We start from the raw sequence: 13,726 nt of genomic DNA on the forward strand, positions 1-13,726 counted from the left end.
GAGGGCAGGGACCATGTGGCTTAACATCTAACATAGTGCCTGCAGAAAAAGTCATAACGAATATAATAAAATCCAGCGATGCCAATATTTATTAAGCAATCTCCGCATGTCAGGCACTTTGCAACAGCCCTCATATTTAGGTTTTATTTTTATTCTCATTTAACAAAGGGGAAGACTGAGTCAGAGAGACTAGGTAACTTGCCTAATATCACACAGCTAGTAAGTGGTCAAACCCTGGAAGTCTGGTTGCTGGCAGACTAAAGTCCTTCACTCAATAAGTGAAGCAGGGTCAAGGAGCAGCTCTTTAAGCAAGGAGGCCGGCACTTCCTGAGCACTTGATAATAATAATCGCTAACAGACATTGAGTATTTACCATGTGTCCAATACTATTCTAAGGACTTTTGCATGAATTAACTCATCTTATCCTCCTAATGACCCTACGAGGGAGTACTACCATTATCCTCATTTAGCAGATGAGGAAACCGAGGCTCAGAAAGATTACCTGGTTTGCCCAAGGTCACCTGGTTGATAGGGGGTGGAGCCGGAATTTGAATTTTGGCCCCCTAACTCCTGAGTCTGGGAAAATCCCAGCTCTGTGGTCCCCAGGGAGGACCAGAACAAATTCTCTGCTGCGCCACAGATTTCTGCATTCGGTTCTAGTGAGAAGGCTGTGCTCCCTCTGGCATCGAGCCTACCCGGCCAGGCAGGGTATGGACAGAGCTGTCCCCTGGGGACCACAAAGCCACCCACTGCCCCAGGGCCTCAGCTGAGGAGGCTACCCAGCAACCTCAAGGATGGCTGGGCATGACTCATGGGGCAGCCAGGGATGGGGAAGCCAGCGGTGGGGACTAAAAAAAGACCTGTGACCTCATATCATGCAAAGGACGGTCAGCAACCATGATCACTGGCACCAAGGAGAGCCCCGCCCTCCATCCACACCCCGAGGCTGCACTAGAGTCCTTCTGGGATCCTCTCAGCGGCTCATCGGGCCCAGATTTCGCCACTGTGCTATAGCCATTCAGACCACAGGTTCTGGGGCCCAAATCCCAACTCTACCCCTTCGTAATTATGCCATCTCGAACCAGTTGTTGGCCTTTCTGAGACTCAGTTTCCTCCCCAGTGAAATGGGGATAGGGAACACCCACTTCACAAGAACAGTGTGAAGACTGAAGGAGGTAACGTGTGTGAAAGACCCAGTGCCTGGCTCAGCAGCTCTTGATCCCCTGTGGATGCAACACACAGGATGGAGCGGGGAGGAGACAGGAGCACAGCACAGGTTGCCTGCAGCACCTGCTCTTCTGGATTTATACTTCACCCATGCCTGAGAGCTTCGCACCAATTCACTGTCAAGCCACGTAGCACCCCACTTCCAGAATAGGATGATGATAACAATCATAAAGATAAAGGATAACAGTTGTTAAGGATGTACCATGTATGACACACTGGGAAAAACACTTTGAACCCACCATATTATTTGTTTTTAATAATATTTTAATCTTCACGAACACTCTATGAGGCAGTCCAGAGCCAGATTGCTTGGGGTCAAATCTGACCCACCACTCACCTACTGTGTCACCTTAGGCAAATTCTTTAAACTTTCTGTTCCTCAACATCCTAACCTGTACAATGGGAATAATAATAATAATAGCACCCATTTCGTAAGGTTGTGGTGAGGATTAAAGAATGAACAACCTGGGGCCGGCCCCGTGGCCGAGTGGTTAAGTTCGAGCGCTCCACTTCGGTGGCCCAGGGTTTCACCCGTTCAGATCCTGGGCGCAGACATGGCACCACTCATCAAGCCATGCTGAGGCGGTGTCCCACATGTCACAACTACGAGGACCCACAACTAAAAATATACAACTGTGTACTGGGGGGCTTTGGGGAGAAAAAGGAAAAATAAAATCTTAAAAAAAAATTTTTTTCTAAATGAACAACCCAATTAAAAAATGGGCAGAGGATCTGAACAGATAATTTTCCAAAGAAGTATAAACATGGCCAACAGGCACAGGAAAAGATGTTCAACATCACTAATTATTAGAGAAATGAAAATCAAAACTACAATGAGATGTCATCTCCCATCTGTCAGAATGACTATTATTAAAAAGACAAGAAATAACAAGTGTTGGAGAGGATGTGGAGAAAAGGGAGCCCTCCTGCACTGCTGGCGGGAGTGCAAACTGGTGCAGCCACTATGGAAAACAGTATGGAGATTCCTCAAAAAACTAAAAATACAAATACCATAGGATCCAGCTATTCTATTTCTGGGTATTTAACCAAAGGACACAAAAATACTAATTCAAAAAGACAAGATGCACCCCTATGTTCATTGCAGCATTATTCACAATAGTCAAGACTTGGAAACAACCCAAGTGCCCATCAACAGATGAATAGATAAAGAAGATGTGGTATATATACACAATGGAATACTACTCTGCCGTAAAAAAGATGAAATCATGCCATTTGCAACAACATGGATGGACCTTGAGGGTAATATGCCAAGTGAAATAAGTCAGACAGAGAAAGACTATTACTGTATGATTTCACTCATATGTGGGAGATAAACAAACACACAGATACGGAGAACAGAATGGTGGTAACCAGAGGGGAAGGGGGTGAGGAGTGGGCGACAGGGGTAAAGGGGCACATATGTATGGTGACAGATGGAAACTAGACTTTCAGTGGTGAACACGGTGCAGTATATACAGAAGCTGAAATAGAATGATGTAGACCTGATATTTACATAATGTTACAAACCAATGTGACTCAATAAAAAAAGTTACTATATGGCAGCAGAAGTATCTAGCTTTCTATCAAAAACTTACGCCCCTCCAATAGTGTAGAATTGTGGCTGCCCTGCTGGAGACCACAGTTCCCAGCCCCCTTGTATCTAGTTGAGGCCATGTGACTGAGTTCTGACCACTGGAATATGAAAGGAACTGATACACCCACATTCAGGGCTGTCCGATAAAAACCTCCCACACAATCCTCCACACTCTGTTGTCCCCAGTCAGGGAAGTTCCTGGGAGTCACGTGTTCAGACAGCAGACCCTCCATCAACTTCCATGGAACAGAGCTCCTCCCTCCCCTGCCATCAACTGGACTCAACATGAATGAGAAAACAACTCTTACTGTCTTCACCCCCTAAGATGCTAGGGTTTATCTGATGCAACAGCTAGCATTACTCTAACTAATAAAGAAATTGGCACCAGAAGTGGGGCGCTTAAATAAAAGGCATTGGCTTAGAAATCAGATGGCAGGTTATGATATTAGAGGCTGTGAAACTGGAGACCCATGTCATACAGCAGTAAAATGTTTGGCTGAACCATCATCTATGATAACTTAGAAGGCAGAACTCATGCCTAGTGAGCCTGTAAGCTGTAGAGGAAGAGGCTTGAGAAAAATAATAGTAATAGAGTTTGCTGATTGTTCCTGGCTGAATTCAACAAGGTATTAGGGAAAGACAGGAGCTCAGGCACAAATTAGCCAGTTTGCAAGGAAAATGGGACAGAAATAGTAGAGAGGTGAACAAGATAATTATTTCTAGACCCCAAACAATAAGACTTAAGATCGAGAAGACTTTTAAGTGAAATAAATATCAGATTAAGGGTATAAGCTTCCTACCTATACCTGATGGCCTCAAGGTAGGTGCCATTAAATTGAGAGAGAGAGGGAGGAATGGGTTGAGAAAGATAAGAAATAATCTGGGCTTGAGAAATAAGTCTGGGAAATAACTCTGGGTGTGGCTACTGGCACATCAGACATCCTAGATGAAAATCCTACGAGGTTGTTGAAGGAATTGCATTGGCAAAATCAATAAGCCGGGACTTTAAAAAGCTTTTACTCTTACAGTGTTAAAAACAATCCCTGGGCCTCTAAAATTTCAAGGGCAGGAACTAGGTTACAAAAGACATGGAGCCTCAGGGAGGTCATTCTCCCCAAGACCCACTTCAAGTGTGGCCAAGAAGAATAATCGACAAAGAAAATCCTCCCAGAAGGCAGAGCCAGGAGCATGGAGAACAATGAACCACGAAATTGCTCCCAGAGAGCAGAATCTGGGCTTAAGCAAGGAACGTCTCCCGCTTCCGGGGCACGGCCACATCGTGCATGCTTGGCAAAATTTCATAACTACTAAGGACCAGTGACTTCTGTGTGTCTTCCACTGTTGCCTTTTCCTAATAGGTTATCCTCCAATATGGCATCTGGGCACCGAGTGGAAGATAACAAGTCTCTTTTGGCTCATGCCTGAACCACGAGGAGTCACGTTCAACCCAATGGATGGGACAGAGATTCACCCAAGGATCCTGAACGTCAAGTTGGAAGCAGAGATTGGATAGAACATGAGTTTCCTCCCTGTGGAAAAGGGAACACGTTTTGTGTGTGAGAAGGATGCACACAGATATTCAGTGGCCAGGGGGCCAGTGACACATCTGGCCAAGGATATAAGGGCTCAGGGTTAGCCCATAACACCTTTCTTAAGATCCTCCACATGCTCCTCCCTCTACTTATTGGCTGGATGAATGTCAAAGGAAGGCCCTAAAGGCCACACGTTGAAGATAAAGAGAGCAACGTCTCCCTCAGTCTTGGCACCTAAATGACCTTCCTGCCTCCTCCCACCCCACTCCTCTCCCACTCAGACTCCAGTGAGTAAGAAATGACCTTCTCTTGCATTAGGCTCCTGCGATTCGGGGCTGTCTTTTATAATAGCTAATGTAGCTGTAACAATTATAATACAAAGAGCTTTTGAAACAGCGCCTGGCATATAATAAGCACTATATAAGTGTAACTATTATTATTACAATACCCATTTTACAGACAGGTAAACTGCAAGTTATGGGTGTGTCTGACTCCAAAGTCAATTACTATTTTATATTTACCTCTCAGTGGATGATAATCAGACCCATTTTATAGGTTAAGTTTGGTGCCTGGGTCAAGGTCACAAATAATAACAGACTCAGAATTAGAGGCCTTTCTCCTATTTAAAGGTCATCAGCAACCCCACCCCTGACCCGAGGTCTCCAGGTTGGTCCCCCGTTGTTTTATTTTGCTGTTATTTTTATATCATGTTTCAGGAAGCACCCTACTTGCAAAGATCCCAGCACTGAACTGGCAAGTCTGCATAAAAAACCAAATAACCCTCCACTGACCCAAATTCCAAGTTTTAATTTACATTGAGCTAGTTAATTAAAAACGTGCTCTGTGAGCACAGAACTGCTGTGGCTGGCTCTGGAGATTGCTTCTGCCGTTTCTTCTGTGACGTTTTTGTCCAGTACAGCAACGCTGCACCGTGGAACAGCAGGACCAAACTGGAGGACAAGAAAATGCTGACTAAGCATCTAGTCTCCGGAGCAACAGGAAAATAAATGACCTGAACACCAACTTACCCACCAATCCAGTGTTGGTGAGGCAAGAGCTCATGTTAATTAATGTTTATAAAGTGATTGGGTATCCCTGAAATGAAAGAGACTATTCTAAATCCCCAAAGTATTATTATTACCACCAGCCTGAATAATCTGTTTTTTAAGGAAGCCATTATTATTGAGTGCCTACTATGTGACAGATGTTTTCACATACTTGATCTGACTTAATCCTCTTAATCCCCCTATGTGGTAGGTTTGGGTTTTCTTCCTTTTTTATGCTTTTTTTGGGGGGCAATCCTCACTGTACAGATGAGAAAACCAAATTCAGCAAACGTCATTTGCTAGAAAGTGGCCAAGCTGAAATTAAAGGCTAGATCTTCTAAGTCTAAAGTCCTTCTCTCTTTCATCACACCACACTGCCCCTTCCAGTCTTCCCTTCAGATTCTTTCTGCATTTAAAACCAAATTTCATTCAAGGATGCCTGCGGCTTTTTTTTTTTTTTTTTGGTATGTCTTTTTTTTTATTGAAGTGTATTTTGCAATACAGCGAAACGCACAAGTCTTAAGCTTACAATGCAGCATGTTTTGACCAATGCATATACCTCCATACCACTGTCAATGTAAGGGACATTTCTATCACCCCAGAAAGTTCCCTGGCACCTCTTCACTAAGGATGCCTGTTTAAAAAAATACAGCAAAAAAATGAGCTACTTTCCTTTCACCAAAACAATCTTTTTGTGACCTTGGCGGCGGGGGCATGTCACTTGCCCAGTGGGTCCATCCCTGAGGTGGATGCACTGAATTATCTGATGCTGGAAATATCAGGAAGAGGTACCCAGCTAAAATTCTGCACCCTGCTGGCTCCCTCCACACTGAATGGATGGGGATGAGTTCATCTGGATGAAATAGAGGCGAGATACCATTGGGCCTGGATTTATCACAACCGCCATCACCATTTTGGCCTCTACCGTGTGTCAGGCATCAGAGTGTAACACCCTTATACACATAATCTCATTTCATCCTAATTATTGTTTCCATCTTACAGCTAAGGAAACTGGAACTCAGAGAGGTTAGGGACATACCTAAGAACACACAGCTAGAAAATGGCAGCCTTGAAATTCAAACCCAGGAGGTCTGACTTCAGAGGCCTTTACAGACGTTGATGGGTAATTTTAAATCCCAAAGATTTAATGGGCCCATTATATTCATTCAACAAACCATACTCAGCATCTACTAAGTGCTAGGTGCTGGGTTGAGTGATATGGAAGGAGCTACAAAGAAGAATAAGATACAAGCTTGCACTGGAGGTACCATAGTGTGATGGAGAGTCACTTACAGCAAGGTCAAGGTCAGGATCCCCAAGACATGGGGAAAGGGCTGTGTAAGGCCCGGGTTTGGGGAGTAGTGGAAGGGTTGCATCAAGGAGGTCCTCACAGAGATGCTGGAAAGATTTCTCTTGATCCAAGTCTTCATGGATGTGTGGGAAGTGGTCAGCTCTGGAGGGGTTTAAGCTTAGAGGTAAAACATACACAATGGCATGGTGAAGCCCTTCTGTCTGCTCCTTATTTAGCTTCAGCAAAATCAATCAAGCCCAATTTTAAAACCCCACAGGCATGCAACACACACTGAGGTCTCTAAGCTGCTACCCTACCTCTTCCTAACAGCTGAAAATCAACAGAAGAAAAAACCTAGCTCTGAAGGGTAAAGAGTCACTGCAGAGTTCATGCCTTTAGCCCGTGCACGTGATTGTTGAAAGCCACCAAGCCCTCCGGGTTCCCTGTGATCAGGTTCAGGATTCCTTGGGCCTGGCAGTTTAGCAGCAGCAAATAAGAAAGGTGGACAGGTGCAGAGATGGCAGTAAGAAGGGGCCACCAAGGTAGAAACACTTGAAAAGATGACTCAAGACACTCAAAAATCAACAGCTTCTTTCAGGACATCACTGTATAACATTACACAATAGCTTGCTCAACTCAACAGGCATCTCATAAGCTCCAGCTGTGTACCAGGCCCTTAGACTTGGCGGAGGATATAAAAACATGAAGTCCAGTACCGCCAGTGCAGTTTGATAGGAACAAAAGGTGGATAAATCGGGACAGAAAGAACGTCAGGCTGTGAGGGGTCTCTGCTTCACTGTGTAGGTAATGAAGGGCAAGTAGGATGGCCTGAAGGCAGGGAACGCATCTGTCACTAAAGAGCAAGACATTGAAGTTCACTGTGCCTCAGTTTCAGTATAACAGGGATAATCGTAGTACCTTTTCAAGGGAATGCTGTAGACCAAATGGGTCAATATAGAGTAGTTTGCACGAGTGTCAGCTGTTATTACCTTTACACTTGCTCTATCCTGGATTGACTAACTGCTCAATAAATATTGATGAGCAAACGAATTCACAAATGAATGAATAAGTGATGCCACTGAGTTAAAGGGGAAAAAAATCAATTGTGTAAGGCGTGGGCTCCTTAATAAGGCTTGCAGATCAGAAAGACTGCCATGCGAAAACAGTTTAAGAAACAGGTTTGATGTTTAATGTATGTTTCAAATACACAAGAAAGTAATCGCTCCTTCCTTAACTCTTCTGCATAAATGACCTGCCATTTTAAATAAGCCCAAGGAAAAGAGAAAAAGAGATCACAATGAAATTACAGTATATCTCATACCAAGAGATGGCTGAAGGGGCCCTGAAACCCAGGAGTTAAGCTCTGCTGTGGGAAACGCTGTGATGGCAGCAAACCCCAACCACCACACACTCAGCCTGCCCAAAACCAACTCTGTGGCCTGCTCCTTCCTTAAATTATACTTACTCCAAAAAGGATAAACACAAAAACTGTCTTTAAAAGATGTTAAGGATCATAAAAGTAAAACCAATTTGAAAAAACAGAGAGGCTACTAACACAAACAGACCGAGCTAGAAGAGGACCTGGGGGTCTCTCGCAGATCTAGGCCCCTATTTGACAGATAAGAAGTCTGGGGCCCAGAGAAGGGAAGTGAGTCAACCAAAATCATAACTTCAAGAGAATGGCAAAGACAGACATGGAGCAGGGCATCCAGATTCCCGAACCGGAGCCTCACGGGCTCATTCCTCCCAAAGGAAATATGGAGAGAGAAGGAAGGAGAGGTTCCATCCCAGCAGGGGCTGAGGGTTTGGGGGGCCAGGACTGAGTAAAGGACGATCGTAAAAAGGGGGAGTTAATTCCCAGGGCGGTGGGCGCTCCGGTGGGAAGAAAATGAAGCCCTCTGCGTTTTGCGGGGCTGGGGAGTAGGGTTCCAGACTGAACAATCCTGTCCAAAGCTCCTGGGTTTTGCAGGTGAACCCTTCCCCTTGTGAAGAAGCGCACACAAAGACCAAAGCCGTCTCCCAGATGTTTCCATCTTAGTCCGGATTTCACGTGTGGGTGGCGTGGGTGGGGGGATGGGGAGCCTCGCAGATGCCTTCGCTTTAGGGTTGCGCCCTCCGTTGGCAGCAGAGGTGGAAGGGCTCTGGCAAAGAGATCCCGAAGAGTCATGGGGATCAACGCGGAAGTCGCGAGCCCGCCCCCCGCCACACACACACACACACACACACACACACACACGCTTTGCTCCCTTCCTTCCCCTCCCCCAACAATGATCAAAGCCAGGTGAAGGGACCGAGAGCTAGAGGGTAGGTTTCCGAAGGGTTTCTGGACCCGCGCGCCTGCTCGCTCCTGCGCACACTCACAGCCACACTCACATACACACACTTGGCACCCCCAGAGGCCGAGCCGCGCCCGCCGCATCTCTCCGTCAGCCCCCGGGAAACGGACAGGCAGCAACATGAATGAAATCTGCCCAGAAAGACTGCATTTCAGCTCCAACCACGCAATCTCGGGCCAAACCGCTGAATATGTAACAAAGTTTTATTTCGCTTTTGGAGTCTCCAGTTACGCTTCTACCATTTCCTGTGGAAAATTGAAGCTTTGAAGTGTCTAGCTCCGGCTTTCGCAGACAGGCCGGACCGCCAGCTCGAGCTCTCGAAAACAAGAAGCCCCAGCCCCACCCCCTCCGCCGCCAGAATTGCAGGTTCAAACCCACCCAGGTCTGGCCTGCAAAACGGGAGGGTGCGGGAGGGAATGACAGAACCTGCTGGAAACGACGCCCTAAACTGACAACCCCTTCCAGAACCCCGCCCCACTCCCTTCCTGCCCTGGTCCCTAGTGGCTGGCGCTCCTTAAGCCAAGTGGTGACAGCTGCAGCTCCCTGCCACAGGGAACCGAGAGCTGCAAGAGCTGGGAGGTCGGAATTGGGGGTGGGGGGTGTCCATTGCGCAGCACCCACCAGCTGTGAGCTCTGGCCCTCAAAACCTGCCCCGGAAAAACTTGAGACCTGAAAGTCTTCCCGCTCCACCCTCTCACCACACACACCTCACCCCTACTGTTTCTAGGCCGAGAGAGCTCTCAAACGTTCTGCCTTTAGAGCCGCGGGGCCTCTCCTTTACCAGCTCACGGACAGAGTCCCCGAGGGTGCGGGAAAGTATGCGGACCGGGCGGCGGAGGGAGGAATAAGCCTCCTCCCCAATTCCAGGGAGCCAAACTTGTGCGCCCGGGAATTTGGCATCATCAAGGTCAAAAAACCAGGGGTCTGGCAGAAATATGTCCTAGGCGCAAATGACTGCAAACCTGTTCCCCACAATGGTGTCGGGTTCTTCCCACAGCCAGCAGGAGGCAGCCGCCGCCCCGCCCGGCACTGGGGGCGGAACCGCGCGCTCTGGGACTTGGCACCTTAGGAGCCGCGGGAAGTATGAGGATCCCGAGCGCAGGAGGGAACAGGCGGGGTTCGGGCCGCCTCCAACTCGGCGGTCCCATCAGAGGCTTGGGACTGCAGCGGGTGGCTAGAACGACGCGGGAGGGGGACGCGAGGCAAACTTGCGAGGACAGTTGGCCGGGTTGGGTGGGAGGGGGCGGCACCTGCGCGGCCACTTACCGCTGGCGTTCTTCCCGCAGATGAGGTGCTGATAGGGCTGCAGGAGCCCCCATATCTCGGAGTCGTTGTTGACAGTATGCTCCAGCGTCTCCACGGTGAACTTGGGCGCCTCGTGGAGCGCGTGGTGGTGGAGATGGTGGTGGTTGACCGCGGCGGCCGGCGGGGCTGCGGCGGCGGCGGCAGCGGCGGCCGGCGGGGCGCAACAGCTGCTGCCCCCGCTGGCGCTGCTGGCTGCGCTGCAGGCGCCGCCGCTCGCCGTTCCCCCTCCGGGCGCCTCCCGCTCTTTATCCACCGCGGGGGCCGCGCCGGGGCCGGAGCCTGGGCCTGGACCGGAGCTGGAGCCCGGACCGGGACCACTGCAGCTCCGGGGCAGCCCGGAGGCCACGACCCGCGCGTAGATGTCCCGGAAGAGGCTCTCCATGCAGGCCGTCAGGTAGATGGCGGCGTGCTCGTGGATGCGCAGCGCCACGCGGCTGTCTACCATCCAGCGGTACACGCGGCCCACGGAGAAGGTGAGGCCACAGCGCGCAGACTTGCCGCGGCCCAGGCGGTCGCCGCCGGCACTGCTCATGTTGTAGAGAGACAGCGCGGCTAGCGCGGCCGCCGTGCAGTGCGCCGCCAGGCCCCAAGACAGCACGATCTCCATGGCGCTCTTGATCTCGTACTTGGTGCACTTAGCGAAGCGCAGGCTCAGGCGCTGCGCCTCTTTGGCGATGCGTACCAGCGCCCGGCTCACCAGCGTCGACAGCTTGGCCAGCGCGTCTTTGGGCAGGCCGCCGGGGGCCACCGGGCCTGCCCGGGGATCGCGCGAGCGCAGCAGCAGCGCCTCCAGCTCCTGGAGGGTCCAGGGGACCTCGTCGAGGTCCGGCAGCAGCCGCGAGCAGTGCTGGCCGGCGCAGTCCAGCCCCTCGGAGTCTTCCACCAGGGCAGTGTTGACGGTGTCAAAGCTGTTGTGCCGGCTGTGCATGGAGTCAGCTAGAGGCGGCCAGCAGCTCCCGCCATACGGGGACGCCGGGTGCGAGTCGGAACAGCACAGGGACAAGTTGGAGGAGCGCACCGAGTCCGCCGCGCCACCATAACCCGAGTCCAGCGTCAGATCCTCCAGGGTCCGCACCACGGGCTTCTTACCTCTCCTGGCCATCGCTACGCCACTTCATGCTGCGGCCGCCGGGGAGCCGAGGGGAAGGAGCAGCGAGGAGCAGCAGACGCCGGGGCGCGGGCACAGCCGAGTCCGCGCCGCCTCGGCTCACTTTTCCACCAGCCGCTACTACCAAGTGTTACTACTTTCGGCTGCCTCCTGGAGCCGCCGCCGGTGGAATACACAGGGCAGACCCTGGAGTCATCTTCCAGAGCCCGGGCCGGAGCTGGGGCGCACTGAGGACAAGCCAGGCCGGGAGGGAAGCTCACGCCGGGACTCGCCCCTTTCTTCCAAAATAAAATAAAAAGTGTCTGACCCGCTCCTCCCTGGGCCCAGCTGGGCGCAGAAGCCGCCAGGCGCTGGCCTGGGTGTTCGTAGGACGGAAATCGACCCAGATGCCACCGCAGCAGCAGCTCCTCCGGCAGCTGGCTCTGGGCTCCGGGCTCCCGGCTCCCGTCTCCCGGCCCGGGCTCGCTCGGCGCCCGCCCGCCCCGCACTGAAGCGCAGCCGAGACCGCGGCGGCTGCAAACCCTCCCGAACCCCGCAAACCCGGAGCAGCCAGCGGGGCGGGCGTATGTAAAGCAGCGCCGGCGGAGAGCCAATGGGATCATGGCATGCTAATCACATCGCTTTTTTTTTTTTAATTCCGCAGCCCCGCCCCTCACACGGGCCCGGGGCGGTGACCAAGGCTACAGGAAGTGGGGAGCCCCGGGCTGGAAATTGGGGGGCCTGTGGGACCGCAGAGACGGGGGCTGCCCTCATGCTGCTGTCCCTGCCCCTCAGGCTCCTGGCTTTGGTACCAGAACAGGAGGGTGGTAGATTGGGCAGGTGACCCCCGCCCCCGCCATCCACCGAGGTGTGCTCCCCTCAGCGGTTTGCAAAGTGTGTGCCTGGGACTGCTTTCTGCCCCAGAGTTTCGGATTTCACTTTCCTTTCTTCTTTAATTCGTACACGAAGCGTGGTTTTTCTCCCTCTCCCCTTCCCCCACCTTCGGGTCCCCAAACCAATTAAAGCGGTCCTCTTTCAGTCCCAGTTTGCCCCAGCTTGGAGGGAAATAAGAAACTAGGAGAGTGAAGGGGCCAGGGCGATGCATACCACTGAACGGCTAATCTGTGGACATTAGCCACCTGCCACCAGGCGCATTAACTAGGTTCCTTCCGGTAGCCAGAAGGACCCTGCGCCCATCCTTCAAAGGGCTGCGGGTGTGCTGGTGGGAAGGCTCGTGTCCCACTCTGTCGTTCTGGTGGGTATGGTTCCAGACAGCTCAACCTTAAAAAGGGTAAGTTTGCAGGGAGGAGAGTCTTCTTTTTTGATTGAAGAAAGATATAACATATATGCATGACACGGCTGCATTTATGTCAAAGGGCAGAAACCAGATCTTATTCACCTGGGGATCTCCAGCCCCCCCACAATGTCTCTGCCTGATGTAGGGGCTCTCTTCTTCTGGCTGGCTAGAATTTTCCACTTGGAAGTCCCCTCCTATAGGAGGGTAGCCCAGATCCTTCAATACTGGCTTGGGTGTTTCAACTGCCCATCCTCCTCTGAGGCTATTGATTTCTGGGCTTTTGTTGCGGGAGATTGTTACAGCCTGATGATATGTCTAGACTGCTCCCTGGACTAGGGCTTCCCCATGCATAGGCCTGGCACAGAGTAGGCACCCAGGGACCATTTGTTGTAAATGGGTAAATGAAAGGAGGAAGGGTGTGATCTTAAACTGTTTTGAATGTTCAACAATGGACTTTCTCAGATAAGCCTTTAGATTGTCTGATGTTTCTCATATCTGTCAACCCAAATCCACTGTCACCCTTCACCACAATAAACCAACTAACCAGAGCTTGAAATGGAAAGCCACCCTTCCCTTCGCCGTGATAAACCACCATGACCCTGTAGCTACCATCCTAATACATGTGCTCATCACCTCTCACTTTGACTATTATTGTATTCTACCAACTGGTCTCCTTCTCTGCTGCCTTTTCCTTCAAACCATCCAGTCCAAGAATCTTCCAAAAGCCCTGTTCCGAGATTGTCATTCCTCTCTCGAAAAAAATTCAAAGCCTCCTCATTGCCTTCCAGACAAAGTTTATATGAATAAGTCAGAGGGAGAAAGTCAAATACCCTATGATCTCACTCATAAATAGAAGATAAAAACAACAACAAACGCACATGTAGAGACAAAGATTGGATTGGTGGTTACCAGAGGGGAAGGGGGGAGAGAGGAGGGCGAAAGGGGTGTTTAGGACATGTGTGTGGCGACGGATGGTAATTAGTCCCTGGGTGGTGAACATCGTGTAATCTA

At 50.5% G+C, this 13,726-nt stretch overlaps 1 protein-coding gene across 4 annotated transcripts in view; it reads right to left on the bottom strand.

Moving 5' to 3' along the window:
* The window catches only part of ABTB3 (ankyrin repeat and BTB domain containing 3), a 301,218-nt gene extending 287,956 nt beyond the window's left edge, over positions 1 to 13,262 (bottom strand). For all 4 annotated transcript variants that reach the window (XM_070507006.1, XM_044781106.2, XM_044781113.2 and 1 more), the window contains exon 1: positions 10,293 to 13,262. In XM_070507006.1, coding sequence (XP_070363107.1) covers positions 10,293 to 11,433 — 1,141 coding nt within the window. In that variant the 5' untranslated portion in view covers positions 11,434 to 13,262. The remainder of the gene's footprint in view (positions 1 to 10,292) is intronic.
* Positions 13,263 to 13,726: the final 464 nt, after the last annotated feature.

The sequence above is a fragment of the Equus asinus genome, chromosome 4, assembly GCF_041296235.1.
Source record: "Equus asinus isolate D_3611 breed Donkey chromosome 4, EquAss-T2T_v2, whole genome shotgun sequence".
NCBI lineage: Eukaryota > Metazoa > Chordata > Mammalia > Perissodactyla > Equidae > Equus > Equus asinus.